We start from the raw sequence: 16,551 nt of genomic DNA on the forward strand, positions 1-16,551 counted from the left end.
TTTCCCGGGTGGGACTCATCTGCAAATTCCCTGTGGAGTTTGGCTTTGAAGAAGGTGCCAGAATCAAAGTGCACCACCTTCAGCCTCCAGTGGCCAGGCTGAGGAAGAGCTTGTCATCCTTGATGTCACCCTCGCTGTCTCCAGCAGCAGCAGCAGCAGCAGCAGCAGCAGCAGCAGCATCCCCACCCGGTACAGCTTCTCCAGGGGCTCCTTCTCCTTCCCTGGGGGCAGACCAGGCTCTCAGGGCTCTGCCCAGGGCCCCAGCTGTCAGGGAACCAGGACAAGCAAAACGAGCTTGGAGGGTGGCCACCAGTGCTGAGCAGAGCAGCTCAGCCCCAGCACAAGGGCTGCGTGCTCCCATCCCATGACCCCGGTGCAGTGACACAGGCAGCACAAAAAGCTCTGGGTTCCTTTGCTTCTCATTGCCAAGGCATATCTGGAGCAGGAACTTACCAGGGCCCTGGATCAAAGTGTGCCTGTGGCTCTCTCCCTTCTTCTATGGCAGAGGAATATCCCACATCCAAGGATCACAGAACAGGTCTTCCAGTGCGGGTCTGTCCAAGGAGTTCACGGATAAACACCACCTGATCAGGTCTTTGCACTCTGGGAAGAGAAAGCAGAAACTGCCGGTCAGCCAGAGAAGGCTCCTGTCTACTTTGCCCCACTATTCCCACACCCAGGCCATGCTGCATGTGCTCAGAGCTGGGCCTAAACTTTCCCATCAATTCCCTGTTTTGGAGGAGAGCAGGACATGTGCCACCTCCTCAGCAGCTGCCAGAGCGGGATGCCCACTAGCCCGCTGCTGGCTCCCAGCACTGGGATTCCCCCCATGCCCAGAGAAGAGGATCCACCTTGAGAGAGCCCTTGTGGCAGCGGGAGCTGGCCCCAGCTGAGGTTCTGGCCCCTTCTGAAAGGGTGCTCCCCACAGACCATCTGGTGCAGCAGGATGCCCAGGGACCAGACTGTTGCTGCCTCGCCATGGTACCAGCCAAAGTCGTTCCATTCCGGGGGGCTGTAGGACAGTGTTCCTATGGAATACAGATGGAGTTCATCAGGGGGATGCTGCTGCTCCCAGAGCCTGGCCCCAGCATCCCTGGGCCTGCAGGGGCTGCATCAGGGGCACACAGGGTGACCACTGCCCTCTCGCCAGCATCTGGGACTTGTGCACAAAGTTAGGGTTGGAAAAGAAGCCTCTGGTGTTGGAAGAGGGCAGCCCTGGCTAGGCCCGACCATGACATGCAAAGGAAAAACCCCCTCTGTGCTGGGGAAAAAACATGCCCTTATCCTCCCTGCCTACATTGCCCCAAAAATATTATGAAGCCAGGCAAACAGGGTGAGTGGAGCAGTCCAAGCTCTTCCTCTCATCTGCACACCAAACTGGCTGGGGCATAGGTTCCGCCCCCCCTCTCTGCTACTCCACCCACGGGGGTTTTGGTCGGGCTGGCTGCCCAAGCCCAGCCCTAGTCCTGGGCAGAGTGGCTGGCAAAGGCTGCCAGCAGGGCTGGAAGATGGCTGCCCACCCAGCCCTGCTCTAAAGCAACCCAGCTGAAGATTCAGTGCCCTGACTGGCAGCAAAAGGGAGAATCCCCGCTGCCACAGCCAGCTTGGGCTGTGATATGTTGGGCCATGAGATGCCAGCAGCGGGAGCACAGCCCTGCATGGGCTCACCTGCAAAGTGAGTGTAGACTGTGTCTTGCAGGTAGGTGCCACAGCCAAAGTCAATCAGTTTGGCCTGCCCGGTGTCCAGGTCAACCAGGATGTTCTCTGGTTTGATGTCACGGTGCAGGACCCCGCAGCTGGTGCAGTGCCGCATGGCCTCCAGCACCTGGCGGAACAGCTCCCGTGCCTCCTCCTCGGGCAAGAACCGCCGTGCCCGAATGAAACGATGCAGGTCCTGACACCGCTCTGGCCGCTCCAGCACCATCACGATGTCCTTGGGGAGCTCAAGCCACTCCAGCAGCTGGACCACACCAGGGAAGCCAGTGGACACCTTGGCCAGCAGCACGATCTCCAGGGGTGCGCTGGTGCCGTCGGGCTGCGGGAGGAGCACGACGCCGTCAGTCGGGCTGATGCCGTGCCAGGCCTGGGGAAGCCTTCAGCCAGGCCGGGATGCTCTGCGCCCTGCGCTGGCCCCATGCCCGCTCTCCCTCGGGGCGTCCTGGCGGCTCCCACCGTGCCGGGCCTCGGCTCATCCCCGGCCGGCAGCCCCGGCTTCTGCCACTGGCCCCGCTCACTCACCAGCTCGCCCCAGTGCCGGACGCGGTTCCGTGGCACCCTTTTGATGGCCACCTGCAAGCCAAGGGCAGCAGCGGTCTCAGCTCGCCGCCCGCACTGCGAGCCCCATCCTCCGCCCTCCGCCCTCCTCCCCCTCCATCCCCTCCTCCTGCGCCCGCCGCCGGCCCCGCCGCTCACCGGGGCGCCGTCCGAGAGCCGCGTGGCCGCGAAGACGCTGCCGAAGCCGCCGCGCCCCAGCAGCGAGCCCAGCCGGTACCGCTCCTGCAGGGCCTCCTGCGCCTTCCCTGCGGGCGGGACGCGGCGGTCAGCGCTCGGCCCGGGGCCAGCAACGGCCCCCGAGCGCCCCTCACCCGCCCCGGGCCGGCCATGCCCAGGCGTTCGCTCCCGGGAACGCGGCACGGGAGGCTCGGGGCTGGCGGCCGCGCTGCCGAGCGGCGGAGTTCGGGCCGGGGAAGCCGCAGCGGAGGCGGCGGGAGCGGCCGCGCCGCGTGTGTCCTCCGCGGGCCCTGGGAGGAGCCGGGACCGGGGCCGCGACCGCGACCGCGACCGGGGCCGCGGCCGGGGCCGGGGCCGGGGTCGGGACTAGAGCCTTCCTCGGGTCCGGGGCCGGGCTCGGGCCAGGCGGAGCCGAAGGGCGGCAATGCCGCCCCGGCCCCAGGCACTGATGCCCGCCCAGCAGCGCCACCGCCAGTACGGCCAGAGCCAGGCGGAGGCGAGACCGCGGCGGGACGGCCGGGGCCGGGCACGGGGCAGCCCCGCCCGGGGCCGGGGGCGGGCCGGGGGCATGGCCCGGCCCAGCAGGGGAGAGGGAGGCGGGGAGAGGAGAGGGACGCTGGGAAACGGACACCGAGAGGAGGATGCCCGACAGCGGGAAAGGGAGAGAAAGAGAGAGAAAGAGAAAGAAAGAGAAAGAAAGAGAGAGTATTCAAAACTATCTCTTTGCAGCTCTCGCCGCTGCTGCTGCCGCTGCTGCTGCCGCTGCTGCAACTGAGGCACCGGGACCGTTCGTCCCCGTGTCCGTTCCCCGCTCGCCCCACGAGCCCCACGTTCGAGCCCCGCGCGCCCCGGGGACAGCCCCTCCGTCTGCCCAAACACGGGAACTTTGCAGCCTTGAGCCCGGATGCAGAGCCCTGACTCCTGCGCACTGGCACAGCGATCCCCTCGCCTGCTGCTGTGCATTGTCCTTGCGGAGGGGCAAACACTGTCGGGCCACCTTCCCTTGGGGTAGGATTCCTACCTGACCTAAGCACTGCACTTACATCTCCAGTGTTGCTTTCCAGTAAAAACAGGGGAAGGAAAACTGTGTGTGGCTCATGGGATTTTAGGGTGTCTAAAAATCACTAAGTCACTGATCTTAGAGGTGAGGTGCATCTGGAATTACTGGGATGCAACATAGAAAAGGGTAGCATAGAAATAAATAGAGGAAAACATAGTGGATTGTTTCTTTCATTTTCATTTCACTTCTGTAAAGCTGTTTCAGTTTTCCAGGAATCTTCTCCTGTCTGCTCTTCCCAAAAATCTCTCATGGAGAACAAGGTCAAGCTTCTGTCACAAGATTTGCCACCAGGAAATTATGCCACTGGTGAAGTTTTCATGATGACTGTTAGTGCTGGCTTAGGGCAAATTTGGGGAGGAAACCTCCAAAAGGAATCCATCTAGAAAGCAAGTTCAAGCAGCCCCTCCCCCTACTAGTTCAGGAAAAGACTTCCCTGGAGAAAAGTGAAAAAACCCCAGTTTATTTAACAAGTAAAGTATTCACAAGCATGAAAAATGAATCATATTAAATCAAACCTCTGACAGTGCTGAAGAGATGGCAAATTCAGAAAGTCCTTTTTGTGGGTTGTAGTTGGCTCACTCGGTCTCTCCTGAGTCCCTCTGGTGCTGGAATGCAGCGTCCCAGAGCTCGGGGGGCCACAGGTGTGAGCTGCAGGTGTTTTCCTGGGTTTTCAGTCCAGAGCAGGTTTAAACAGTTCCAAGAAAAAGGAAAGTCACAGTCCAAGGAACTTCTCTGCCCCAGCTAGGTAAAAATAATTGTTAGACCTGGGCTGTGAAGGCACTGGGAAATTTCCAAATCTGGGCACTGGCATTGCCAGCAAACACCAGATCTGGATAATGCTGGAGCCAGAACCTGGAAATTTCCAAATTTTGGGTTTCTGTGCCAGGAAATCATTGGACTTGGGCTGTGCCAGCACCAGGAATTTTCAGATTTCGGCGCTGGCGCTGCCAGCAAACATCAGATCTGGGTGGTGTCATTGCCAGTGACAGAAATCTGCCAGATTTGGGCTCTGCTGGCACAGGGAAATTTCCAAATCTGGGTTCTGGTTACATGAAAAACAAGATGTGGGTGGAGCCAGACCCAGTGGCAGGAAGCTGCCATGGGCTTTGGATTTCTGTGCCAGCAAATTGCTGCACTTGGGCTGTGCCAGAACAGGGAAATGTCCAGATCTGGGCACTGGCAGTGCCAGCAAACAGCCCATTTCAGGCTCCAGGCTCCAGGAAGGATTGGATCTGGATGCCTTCCTCTTTTCTTTCCTTCTATCCTTCCTTCTTTCCTGGGATCCTGCTGCCAGTAAACTCCAGATTGGGCGGTACTGGCAAGGGGAAATTGCCAGGTTTTAGCTTTCTTTGCCAGCAAATTGCTGGACATGGGTGGTGCCCAAAGAGGGAAATTGCCAGATGTGGGCACTGGCAGTGCCAGCGCACACCAGATCTGGGTGGGGGATGTGCCAGCACCAGGAAATTGCCAGATGTGAACTTTCAGTGCCAGCATATTGCTGGATTTATGCTGTGCAGGAACCTGAAAAATTCTGGATCTGGGCACTTGTGGTGTCAGCAAACACAAGATTGGGTTGCTGTAAGTACCAGGTATTTGCAAGATTTTGGCTTTCCTTGCCAGAAAATTACTAGACTTGGGCTGTGCTGGCACCAGGAAATTCCCGCATCTGGGCACTGGGGGTGCCAGCAAACACCGGATCTTGGCATTGCCAATGACGGTAGCAGGGAATTGCCAGATTGTGGCTTTCTTTGCCAGAAAATTGCTGGACTTGGCTCTGCCAGAACAGGGAAATATCCAGATCTGAGCACTGGCAGTGGCAGCAAACATCAGGTCTGGGCACCTGTACTGGCATCAGGAAATTGCCGGATTTTGGCTTTCTGTGCCAGCAAATTGCTGGACTTGGGCTGTGCCAGCACTGGGAAATTTCCAGAACTGGGCACTTGCGCAGCAAACACCAGACCTGGGTGGTGCTGGTGGCAGCACTGGGAAGCTGCTGGGTTCTGGCTTTCTTTGCCAGAAAATTGCTGCATTTAGGTTTTGCTGGCAGTGAGAAATTTCCAGATGCTAATTTTCTGTGCCAGCAAACTGCTGGAATTAGGCCGTGCAGGCATCTGAAACATTCCCAATCTGGGTACTGGCGGTGTCAGCAAACCCGAGATCGGGTTGCTGTAGGTACCAGGTCTTTGCTTGGTTTTGGCTTTCTTTGCCAGCAAATTGCTGCACTTGGGCTGTGCCAGAATAGGGAAATATCAAGAACTGGGAACTGGCAGTGCCAGCAAACCCCACATTTCAGGAAGGATTGGATCTGGACCCATTCCCTCCCTGCCTCCCTCCCTCAGCAAGGCGCCAGAGGGGCTGGACAGCAGCCAGGCAGAAAGGGACCTGCAGGGACTGATGGACAGCAGGCTGGACATGAGCCAGCAGTGTGCCCAGCTGGCCAAGAAGGCCAATGGCTCCTGGCCTGGATCAGGAATGGTGTGGCCAGCAGGAGCAGGGCAGGGATTGTTCCCCTGTGCTCAGCACTGCTTGGGCAGCACCTCGAGTGCTGTGTTCAGTTCTGGAGCCCCCAATTTAGGAAGAACATGGAGGGGCTGGAGCGTTTCCAGAGAAGGACAAGGCTGGTGATGGATCTGGAACACAAGTGCTGTGATAAGTTCCTGAGGAAGCTGAGGTTGTTTATCCTGGAGAAGAGGAGGCCCAGGGGAGACAAGGCAGTGTCAGGGCACAGGTTGGACTTGATGATCTCCATGGCCTGTTCCACCCTTGCTGGTTCTGGGATTCTCTGAAGCCACCCTTGGAGCAGTCACAGGATGAGCCCTGGGCCTCCTGTTCAGCAGCTCCAGCAGCCCAGGTCCCTCAGCTTCTCCTGCCAGCCCCAAGGCCCATCCTGTCAGTCCTGCAGAGCCTCTGCAGCTCCTCCTCACTGCCCAGAACAGGGAGCCCCAGAGCCAGACACAGCAGCCCAGATGTGGCCCCCCTGGCCTGGGGTGCCTCTGGCAAGGGAGCAGCACCAGGCACTGCAGGAGCCTGCAGAAAATTGATCTGAAGGCCAAAGCTCCTTAGCTCCTTCTGAAAGAGCAGGAACAGTTCCTCATTCCAGTGTGGTGGAATGCTGGGCACCACCGCTCCAGGTGAGGACTGGACACAAGTTTGCTCCCACTGAGTGCTATGATGGGTTCTGCAGGAGCTCTGGCCTCCTGTGCTTGCCAGGCACAATGAGGAGAGAAGGAGCCAAGTGCACTGATGTGGGAAATGGATTTGTAGAAAGCTTTTAGGGCCTAATAGAAGGCCCACAAAGTAGGAATCTGTATATAAATCTTGAGACAAGAAATGCTAACCTAAAAATGCCATGGAACAGGACAGATATTGTTGAGAGAAAAATGGAGCTGGAAAAAAGTTTCAAAAGACGGCCTTGCAAATAAGATTTTGGAAAAACAGAGCTATGAAAGATGCATTGTAGTGGGACCCATGAGGGGCAGCTTTAAATAATTGGCTTTAAGGCATCTACAACGTGGCATGGCAAAAGGCTGATAGACCAAGAAACGCTTATAATGTATTATAATTAGGAAATAGTTGGCTTCTGATTGTGATGGCGTGAATTATAACATCTGTATTGTCTCACTCTTCTCATGAGACCGAAAATGGAAGAAAAGTTATTAAAACACCTCTCAGTGTCCCCATCTCTAGGTCAAGAAAAGAGTATTATCCAACACACTGACACACCTTTGCCCTGAGCATAACCCAGCCTGGACCAAACACACTGAAAGGTTTTCCCTGTGGCCCATGTCTCGAAACATCAGGTCTGCTGTTTGACAACTCAGGTTGGTTTGGTGTCAAGGAGCTCCCTCAGAAATACTGGGTTTGTCTTCCTCTGTGCCTTCCCCTCAGCAGCCTTGGGGATGCTCCTGTGTGAAGCCATCTGTCTCTCACAGTTTGAGACAACTTCAAACAGGATATTGTGCAATAAATTGTTTCCTCTAAAGTGTTCCAACAATCCCTTTCCAGCAATAGGAAATTATTACTAATAGATGAAAGTGAAAACCCCCAACAGTTTATTAACAAACAGAATCCCCCCATGACATGCGTTACAAGAAGGCGCCGGGGTCTCTCTCGGAAGAACAGGAGCTGTCACGGAGCAGTTCCAGCAGCTGATGGAAGCTCGGGGGCTCGTCCAGCGTCGGCTTTCTCCCATGGCAGAGCTCCATGGAGCGGGCAGGGCAGTGAAGCAGCTGGGCTGGAGCCCCTCGCTGCCTTTTCTCCCTGGCGTGGCTCAGCTCACAGACTCTTGGGCTGGGAGCGGGGCCGCTCCGCTCCTGCCGGCACCGTGTCCCTGGGCTTGGACAAACAGTTTCCTGCCTGGAGAGCCCTGCACACTGCTCCACAGATCTTTCATAAAGGCCCAAACCAGCTCCAAACACTCTGTCTGCAGCAGCTTTTCACAAAGGGCTGCAGCAATCCAGGACAGCTGCAAGTGAGTGTTGGAAGGCTCTTGTCTTGTTCCTGACAGCAGAATTTTTGATGATCTTGTGCAATTTTATTCAGATGTAACTTGAGAGCTGAGGTTTTTTTGTTAAAATATTTCATGATGAGTACGAAGCCTTGAGAGCGTGAGGTGCAAGACTGATGTGTGAAAGCATGAGCATATCCTCCAAAGCGGCCAGTTTAATTGCCCATTTTATGACTCTTGTATTTATTCCACACTAATAAGGAAAACCAAGCTTTGCTTGGAGGCAAAACAGGCATGGGATACACTACAGTCCCTTGCAGGCTCAGCAGGGCTGGCAGTGACACAGCAGGCAGTCTGCTTCATTGTGAACCACTACAGAGATACATCCCAATCTAGTTTAAGTAGCGTGGTATTATTAAGAGCTCCTTTTCTGCATGAGACACAAAAAGGAGATCCCAAATGATCTTCATGCAAGCATGCAGTAAAGAACTGCTCCTGCTGTCCTAACGAAGCGTTTGCTTTGGCAATTACACTCTTCCCATACATCTTTTGATGCAGACACCTCAAGTTTTCCCCCACACCCCTGCAAGGCTGGCAGTCGCTGTTTCCCATTTCCTGTTCTTCCCTAGAGATGGTGCAGTGGCGGCTTTGAAACAAAAAGTCCTGGGATCTGGACAGCTTGAAGGAGCATGAAATGCTAATTAAGTGCTCATATTGGTAACACCCAGGTCTGCACTGCCCAGTGCTCTGCAGCAGCAGCAGCAGGACCATGCATCATTCCTGACTGTGGATGTTCATGCTTCTGGTGTGCAAGAGCAATGACTTTGAGGAGGGACAAAAATGCCCCTATTCAAACAGTGGCTACGCAAGGAGATGTGAAGTTTCACAGCCTTTTCTAGGATATTGCAGAAAGATCTAAGGTAATATTGTGGCATGGAGTAGGTCACTGAATTTGTCTCCAGAGGAATCCCCAAAGGGCACATTCACTCTGCTGCTGATGGCAACCCCATAAGCTCATGGACCAGTTTTCCCTGCAACGTGCCACCCTGCCTGGGCTTTACTAGGCCGGGACTAGACCCAGAGCTAAGCAAGCACATGCAGCCAGGTGACATTGTGTAACATCAGAAGCTGGCAACCATGAGGACTTTGCTGTCAAAAGGTTACAGCTTGCACTGGGCCCAGAAGTGTTTTACCCTAAAGCAAAGCAAATTGAAATGTGAAGTTTCAAAGTTTCAAATGATTATGAAAGGAAACTGCAGAATAATTTCTGGAAGTGCAGCATTGTCAATGATCATGCAGCCCACCAACAGCTGGAGCTGAATCCAGAATTGCTTCTTCCAGCTGTGCAGGAATTCATTCCACTGGCAAGCACTGGTCCATGGGAACAAACGATCCCCTAGCTCTGGGCTGAATGGCACCCAGGCTGCAGTGCAGATTTGAGGAACCCTTGTCACTTGTTATTGACCTCCCAGTGCACTCATCCTTCTGCAAACAAGGAGCAAACAACACAGCTGGAGTGCTGTCCTGGGTAAATATACATACAGGTGACTTTGCCAAAGCAGTGCATCTTTTCCCAGTGAAATACATGACCTCTTCTTACCCGTGGAATTGTGATTGAAGACACCTGTGAGCCAGATCTGTGGGAGATTGCAAAGGAGCAAAGCTTTGGGATTTGGGCACACTTCTCTTGGTTGCTTTGCTCAGGCCCTTGGTGAGCACAGAATACACCTTTGACTAGACAGGATCTTTTGGATCCCTTGTCCCTCAAACAGGTCAACAGGTGACTCTGTTGTAATGCCAAGTAACAAAGAGCAGCACAAATGACACAAAGAAAACATGGCCAAAGAGGAGGAGGAGAGGCCCAATGCGGAAAGGATGTGGTGAGACGCTGGCACATCGAGTGAGCTGCACTCCCATAATCTCTAGACTAGCAGGTCCTGGTCTCACATTCTCCTTTTGTTTTTTTTTTAATTTTGTTTATTTATTTACTTTTTTTCATCATCAAAAAAAATATAGAATTAAAAATATGTCATCAAAACTTCAAGACAGAATCAAAACACGTTAATTCAAAGCTTTATCTAAAGATCAGAACATATGTACAGCTCTAACTGTGAAGCTGTTATGTTTGCCCAATTATCCCATCATAAAAAACCCCCAAACAATATTAAAAGTAGTCCCAATTTCATTTGAATAGTTAAAATAAAAAAAATATAAAATTGGATACAATATAATTTGATTAAAATAAGGGATAATTTGGTTCCAATAATAGCACATAAGCAAAAACAACCGCGGGGTACGGATTGCGGGGTTCAATGACCCTTTCCACTTCACGTACAAGCTTGCCAAGTGAAAATCACCCCTTATATGCTATGTGTCAATTCCATCTCCTCCCATTTTTGGTTCGTCATATCTCTATCTCCCCCTTCATTACCACCCTTATCACGCATGCGCCACCATTCGGTTTGGTGGTCGCACAAGTCTTTGGGGGTTGTCACTGATGAAGGCTCTGTAGTCTTCTTCATTGTCCTTTAATTCACCTTTGGGTTACACATGCGCACCAAGCCAGTACAATGTAAGCCAAGACTAACGTATCACTGCATCTGCATATCAAGGCAATAAATCCCTTATAATTAGCATTTTCTGGGATCCAACCAGGTTCTTGGTCATTTTTAGAAACTGTATCTTCAGCTTCTTTCCTGTGGTCCTTGAGAACAGCTGCTGGGAAGGGCAGGTGGAGCCCCTCCTCTCCCTCTCTTCTTTGGCATTATAACTTTAAACTATTTTATTATTCTCAAATATTAATTACTCTATCAATATTGACTACTGTTTCAATATTTATCAGCACAAATCATACCTATTTATCACAGACTGATGTCACTGGAAAAATTCCCTCTTTTCCAAAGGTTTTCATTTGCTTTGGCTGTACTTTGTATGGCTGCAGGTCACATTTCCTTTGGCTTAAGGAAGTATCTTGGCAGTTATTCTTGGTAATATATCTTGCTAATTCTGCCCTTGGAGGAATTACTCAGTTCTGCAGTGCTTATTACACGCCCTGTTCTAAAAGACTTTTATATTGTTTTCCCTCTCTCTGTGTTTTCACACTTGTTCAACAAGGTTTTCTTTCTAAGAATATTAATCTCAATATCCCAAAGGATTAAAAAATGCTTAGGTATTTTTCCCTAAGTATTTACTAAAGAAAAATAATAATAATTAAAAAAAAACCTGTATGCGTGCTGGATGTAAAATACAAACAGAAATAAACTTGAGAGTTCTCCCAAAAACCTTAAGAAAAAGCCCCATGTATTCTATAAAACCTGGAGTATTCATCTACAGTATACAAAAATGGGCATGTTCTAGAAGAGAAAATTTGTGCAATGGTTCTGCACAGAATTCTATGCTTTCAAGCTGTTTGCCCTTCAGGGGCAGTGCCATTCTCTGAACTGTAATGCTCTGAGCATGTTCTGCTCACCAGGGCAGCTTTCTGCTCTGCCCTGGTACAGATCATCCTCCCAGCAAAGGGGGAGTGCAGCCACCACAACTCGCAGCACCTTCCCACAGAGAAAGAACCTGAAGGAGAGAGATGGCTTTCACCAGCTGCTGTGGGTTCTAATAGTGCCACCTCTCGGCTCCTGAAAGCCTGAATTTCTTTGTTGCAGTGTGGTAGTTTATTGAGTCAAATGTTGTTATATAGTGGTATGTTCAAGTGTTCCCTGAGTTATTAGAGTTAGTCTCTCCCCTGTGTTATGCCCTCCTACCCAAGTGTCCCTCAAGGAATTCCCTCCCTCCTCACCAGATTTTTCCCTGTCTGTCAAGTCAACCCGGCCCCTTTGCCCCACCCATCAGCCCAAACCCTACCCTTTGTTCCAGAAAGTTCCCTGTCTCTCACCCTAAGATCCAATCCCTATCCCAACGCTCTCTCTTCCCCTTGTTCTGATTTGTTGTAGCCCTGAAAACCACATCCCAAGAGTCGCTTATTGGTTACTATATGGTGTCCACCCCCTGTTTTGAAAGATTTTAGAAACCAGTGCACAGGGGTGCTGTGGGTTCTCTGAACATCTGTTCCCTTTGGGAATTCTGACTTGTAGAACCTTCCCCCTGCCTCTCCTGATGAATTTGCTGCACTTTACACCGCAGAAGAGCCTCCTGTGCTTCCTTCACTCGGTCCTCCAAGGGGCTCTACTGCTCGGCATTTGGCCTAGAGGTTCTGGCTCAGGCAAAACCCTAACCTAGCCAGATCCCCACTCTTGCTTTTGTCCCTGGAGCATCACAGAGCTAGCCAGGGCTGCGGAGGGCAGTGACAGTGACCCATGCCCTGGCATGTCACAGCCCCCAGAGCCACACCTGCCAGGCCACAAGCCCCAGCCCTGGGCCCCACTGCCGGCATCAGGGCTCCTGGGCATCCTCACCCCGAGTGCAAAGGCAGCCTCAGGAGCCCCCCAGGGTGCTCTGGATCCAGGCTGCAGACACCATAAAGCCAGCACTGAAAGAGACGTGGATGGGGACTGCAGCTGGATCTTGCAGTGCTCACCACTCCTGACTACTCTCTAAGTGAACCCAAACCTCATTGGCAGCACCTTGAGCACATTGACCCTGCTTACCCCTCCTGGAACGTGGTGTTCCCACATCCTACACCAGCCCTTTGCAGGGAGTGACCAGCTCCCAGCTGCTCTGCTACCCTGGCCTTACCTTCTGTTTGCCGGCAATGAACTTAACGGATACACTCCTGAGAAACCTAGCACAACCTTTGCTTCTCAGGAGCTCTGTGGCAAAAAAACTCCACTAATCCCTAGTTTTGCACAGAGAAGGAGGTCCTGACAAAGCATAAGGCACAGGCAGGGCTCTGGCATATGAATTCCTGAGCCGCAGGATTCCACCCATTGTTGTTCCTAGCTGCTTTGGTGATATTTTAGAGCCAGTTCTGGACAAGGGCTGCTGCTGACAGGATAGAAAAATATGGAGAAAAAAAGGTGCAGGAGACAACAAAAAAAAAAAAACAAGGGGGAAAACCCTTAGAAATACAGAGCACAACAGAAGTCCTTGGAGATGGTTCAATAGAAAATGCCAGCAGCAGTGAGCAGAGCCTGAGGTTGCTCACTGCCACCCCAGGGGCTCCTCAGTCCCCTGCTGGTTTGTGTCTGATGCAGCCCTGCCTGGAAAGGGCTCCAGGCTCTGGTGTTCCCAGCTTGCTCCAGGCTACATTCTTAGCAGCACTGAAAGAAGAGGTGAAACAAAGAGCCATTTTCTGTGCTGCCTGCAAACTCTTCTTCTTCAGTGCCACTGGCAGAGATCATCCCTCTGTCAGCTTGGCACTGTGTCTGCTGCGTCCTTGTCCCTGTCCCTTGCATCAGCTCCTGCACATCATCAGCACTCGATGTCCCACATCATGAACAGAGAGAGCTGTGTCAGAAGAGCAAGGAGTGCATTTTCTTGGCCTTTCTAACAGACACAAGAAGCATGAGTCCAAATAACTTTGTTGTTTGCTCCTGCCCTCCTTTTCGATAACTCTTTTCTGCTTTAATGCAAAAGCCTCTTTTCCTACATGGATGGAATGATCTGGAATTGGCAGTTGCTTCAGGCTGTCAGGCACCATGGGAGTTTTCTCTTGTCTCTGATGAGGATTTGGTGAATTTTCCATTGGTCACTTGGTGGTGTCACCATGGGCTGAGCTCAGCGGCCGACTGTGCTGTCCCCAGGGGATGCATTGGGACGCCAAGCCCCTCAGGGCTGGGATTCGGGGGAGGGCGGGCTCGGAGCGCCCAGAGTCTGGGCCCGTGAGGAGCTGTCCTGAGCAGCCGCGGCCATGGAGACAAAGCTGCCTAATCTTCAGCTGCTCATGGCTGCCAGCCCTGAGTCCTTTGGGCCCACGCAGCTCCCCAGCCACAAAGGTGCCCATTGCACTTCAGATACAGCAGGCACCATTGCAAGATGGCCTTCCTGTTCTACCACCTCATGTTCCAAGCAGATATCATAAAGTTTGATAAGAATAGGAGTCTAAGTCACTCTGTTTAAATTAAAATTATATAATTCAACTGTAGAGGAAATTGCTCTTAATTAAATTTTCCCTATCTGCTGTCAGCAAGCATCATTCTCTTTTCAAAACTAGGTTTTTAATTCTTTAAACTCTGAGAAGGAAATTTAAAAATATCTATCGCTGCCGTTATTATTTTTGTTACAGGCAGGAATATGGATTTTCTTTCAGCCTTCCTAGCTGGCCCTCTACACTCTACTGCTACTGGCCAAGCTCACATCTTCCTCTACAATTCTTAAACACCAGGAACATGAAATGTTCCTTTCTCACTCACCTCAGGATCTTCAGCACTGCTGAATACATGCTTCAGTTGTCCTGTAGTGGGAAGGGAAAATTAACCAGACGCTGTCAGAAAACTGCCTGGGCTACTGAATCCCACAGAACAAGTCAACCCAAACAGAGATGATTTCCTGTTTCACAACATCCCTCCCGGAGACACATTTCATTCACACAGCCAGCAAGAGATCAGGACAATATTCTTGGCTGTGCCCACACTGCAGCCAGTTTAGCCAGTAAATGAATTCAAATATGATCAAGCAAATGCAAAGTGTTTTTCTTTAACACTCAATGCTCCTGTTCTACCAAACACATAAGACAGCTTCTGAAATTTTCTCCTTCAGGTACTCTTTTTTTTTATCACTCAGTGTCATGCACTCGTTCTGATTAACTTGCAGGAAACAGTTGCCCAGAAAAGCTTCCCCACAGTCCCCCTGCAGATGATGCAGTTCTATTGCTGAAGAGCACAGCAGCACTTCCATTCAAAGGGAACAACTATTTTAGCACTCAGTAAAAGGTCAAGTTAGTAAAATCCTTTCATGACAAAATTTAAAATGAAATAAGCTTTCTCTGAATTCTGGGAAAAACTGCAGAGTTTTTGGAAGGCTTTAAAGAAGGTCTGCCAGTCTACATTTTTAAAGGTGTCTTGCTTGTCCCAGCAACCTGAGTAAATGACAGACTCTGCTGCCACAGACTCTCCTGTGGAGGGAACAGAAGCCCTGCAGGTTCCCCTGCAATTGCTGCCCCTGTGGCTACAGACACCCCCTTTTTAGCTGAACCTCTTGACAGTAGCTTTACCAAACCACTGGCATCCTAATGCTCTTTCTCCTACAAAATCAGAAACGCAGCCACCAAGAAAGAGCAGGAAGAAATACAAAAGCCAGGTTAGGGTACACCCTAACCTAATTAGAATGGAAAACTCTACTTACGTGCGAAATTTGTAAAATAATAAATGGAATAGGCAATGCCATATGCAGCAAAAGCTGCAGTGGCCAGATGGTTAATAATTGGCATTTCTGCAATTTTTCTAAAAGCTTAAAAAACAAGCCTCTTGTCAGTGGGCAGCTGCCTACTGACAGATGCTTTGACCAGGAAGGTTCTCCTGATCTGAGCAAGGCCTAGGGCCGCTCTGACACTCAGGCCTTCTGTGCACCAGGGCAACATTCTGATGCCACTATGACGACGTGGCAACCATGCCCTGACATCACAAAGGGACAGTTCTGTGTTGGTCTATGAGTTTATGCACAGCAAAACTCACCTTCCCTACAGAAACACAAAAGAGTCTGGGAAATTCTCATCTGTCACAAAGCAGCAAAAATTCCCCTCATGGGCCAAACCCTGTTGTTCAGGGGATCCAAGAGGAACTTCAGGAGTGCCCCAAGCACCTACAGCCTGTACCCCAGTTGAGCACTCAGATGGGACACAAACAAAGGAAACCAGACCAAGACAATGGCCCACAGCATTGCACATGTGAGAAATGACTCTCACTTTTAACATTTTAAAGGTTTAGTAAACCTTAACAAAGGACTGAATAAAGAAAAGTTGCAGCATTGGGACTCTCTGTGACTAGCAGCCACGTGCTCATCTACAAAAAGGATGCTCTGCCTTTTATACCCTTAGCTCCTCCAAAAGTTTTGTCAGTCAACTCTTTCTCTGCTGTCAGTTGGTGGAGATTACTTTCTTGCATCCTGACTGGAGGTCAGGTGTTGTTACACCCTGCCTGCTGGTCACGAGCCAGCCCTCCCCAGACGCCCTGACTACCAAGGCGATTACAAGGGGGACGGGAAAGAGGACTATGGGTGGATATATTACAATACCATCACTACACATTTGAACATCCACATAAACATCTACTTCTTAATTGTCAGAGCCAACCATTGCATTACTTGTCTAGAACACACAGAACCAGGAGAGAAGCCACTGTTGGCATGACAGCTGAAATGCTTCCTAACAAATCTCCCCACATATTTGCACCTTTATTGGACATGCCCAGGGCTCCGGTGCGGGTACATCTCTGCCTTTCTTCCCCTTTGGCAGCAGTCGAACTTTCAGCATCTGCCCGCCAGCAGCAGCTGCTCCAAGCTGGGAACGCCACTGGCGGTGCTGATTTCCAGAGGCTTCTGTGTGCCAGGGGAAGCCAAGGCAGGAGCGGGTTGAACGGCGCTGGCGCTGCTGCTGCTCTGTGCCAGAGAGCCCCGGCTGGGCAGGGCACGGTGCCCACTGAGCTGCGGGCTCCTTCTCCTGCCACAGCTGGGCACACCTGGCAACAAGGCATGACAACTTGTGGGC

At 51.6% G+C, this 16,551-nt stretch overlaps 1 protein-coding gene across 1 annotated transcript in view; it reads right to left on the reverse strand.

Moving 5' to 3' along the window:
• Nucleotides 1-915: 915 nt before the first annotated feature.
• The window catches only part of LOC128943448 (serine/threonine-protein kinase pim-1-like), a gene marked incomplete at its 3' end in the record, with an annotated part of 79,520 nt that continues 63,884 nt past the window's right edge, over nucleotides 916-16,551 (reverse strand). Inside the window, exons 2-5 of the mRNA XM_054286390.1 lie at nucleotides 2,413-2,514; nucleotides 2,239-2,289; nucleotides 1,669-2,035; nucleotides 916-1,028 (exon numbers count right to left, since the gene is read on the reverse strand). Coding sequence (XP_054142365.1) covers nucleotides 916-1,028; nucleotides 1,669-2,035; nucleotides 2,239-2,289; nucleotides 2,413-2,514 — 633 coding nt within the window. The remainder of the gene's footprint in view (nucleotides 1,029-1,668; nucleotides 2,036-2,238; nucleotides 2,290-2,412; nucleotides 2,515-16,551) is intronic.

The sequence above is a fragment of the Melozone crissalis genome, unplaced genomic scaffold (assembly GCF_028551555.1).
Source record: "Melozone crissalis strain CALT ecotype California unplaced genomic scaffold, PUWL_Pcris_2 ptg000046l_1, whole genome shotgun sequence".
Classification (NCBI taxonomy): Eukaryota; Metazoa; Chordata; class Aves; order Passeriformes; family Passerellidae; genus Melozone; species Melozone crissalis.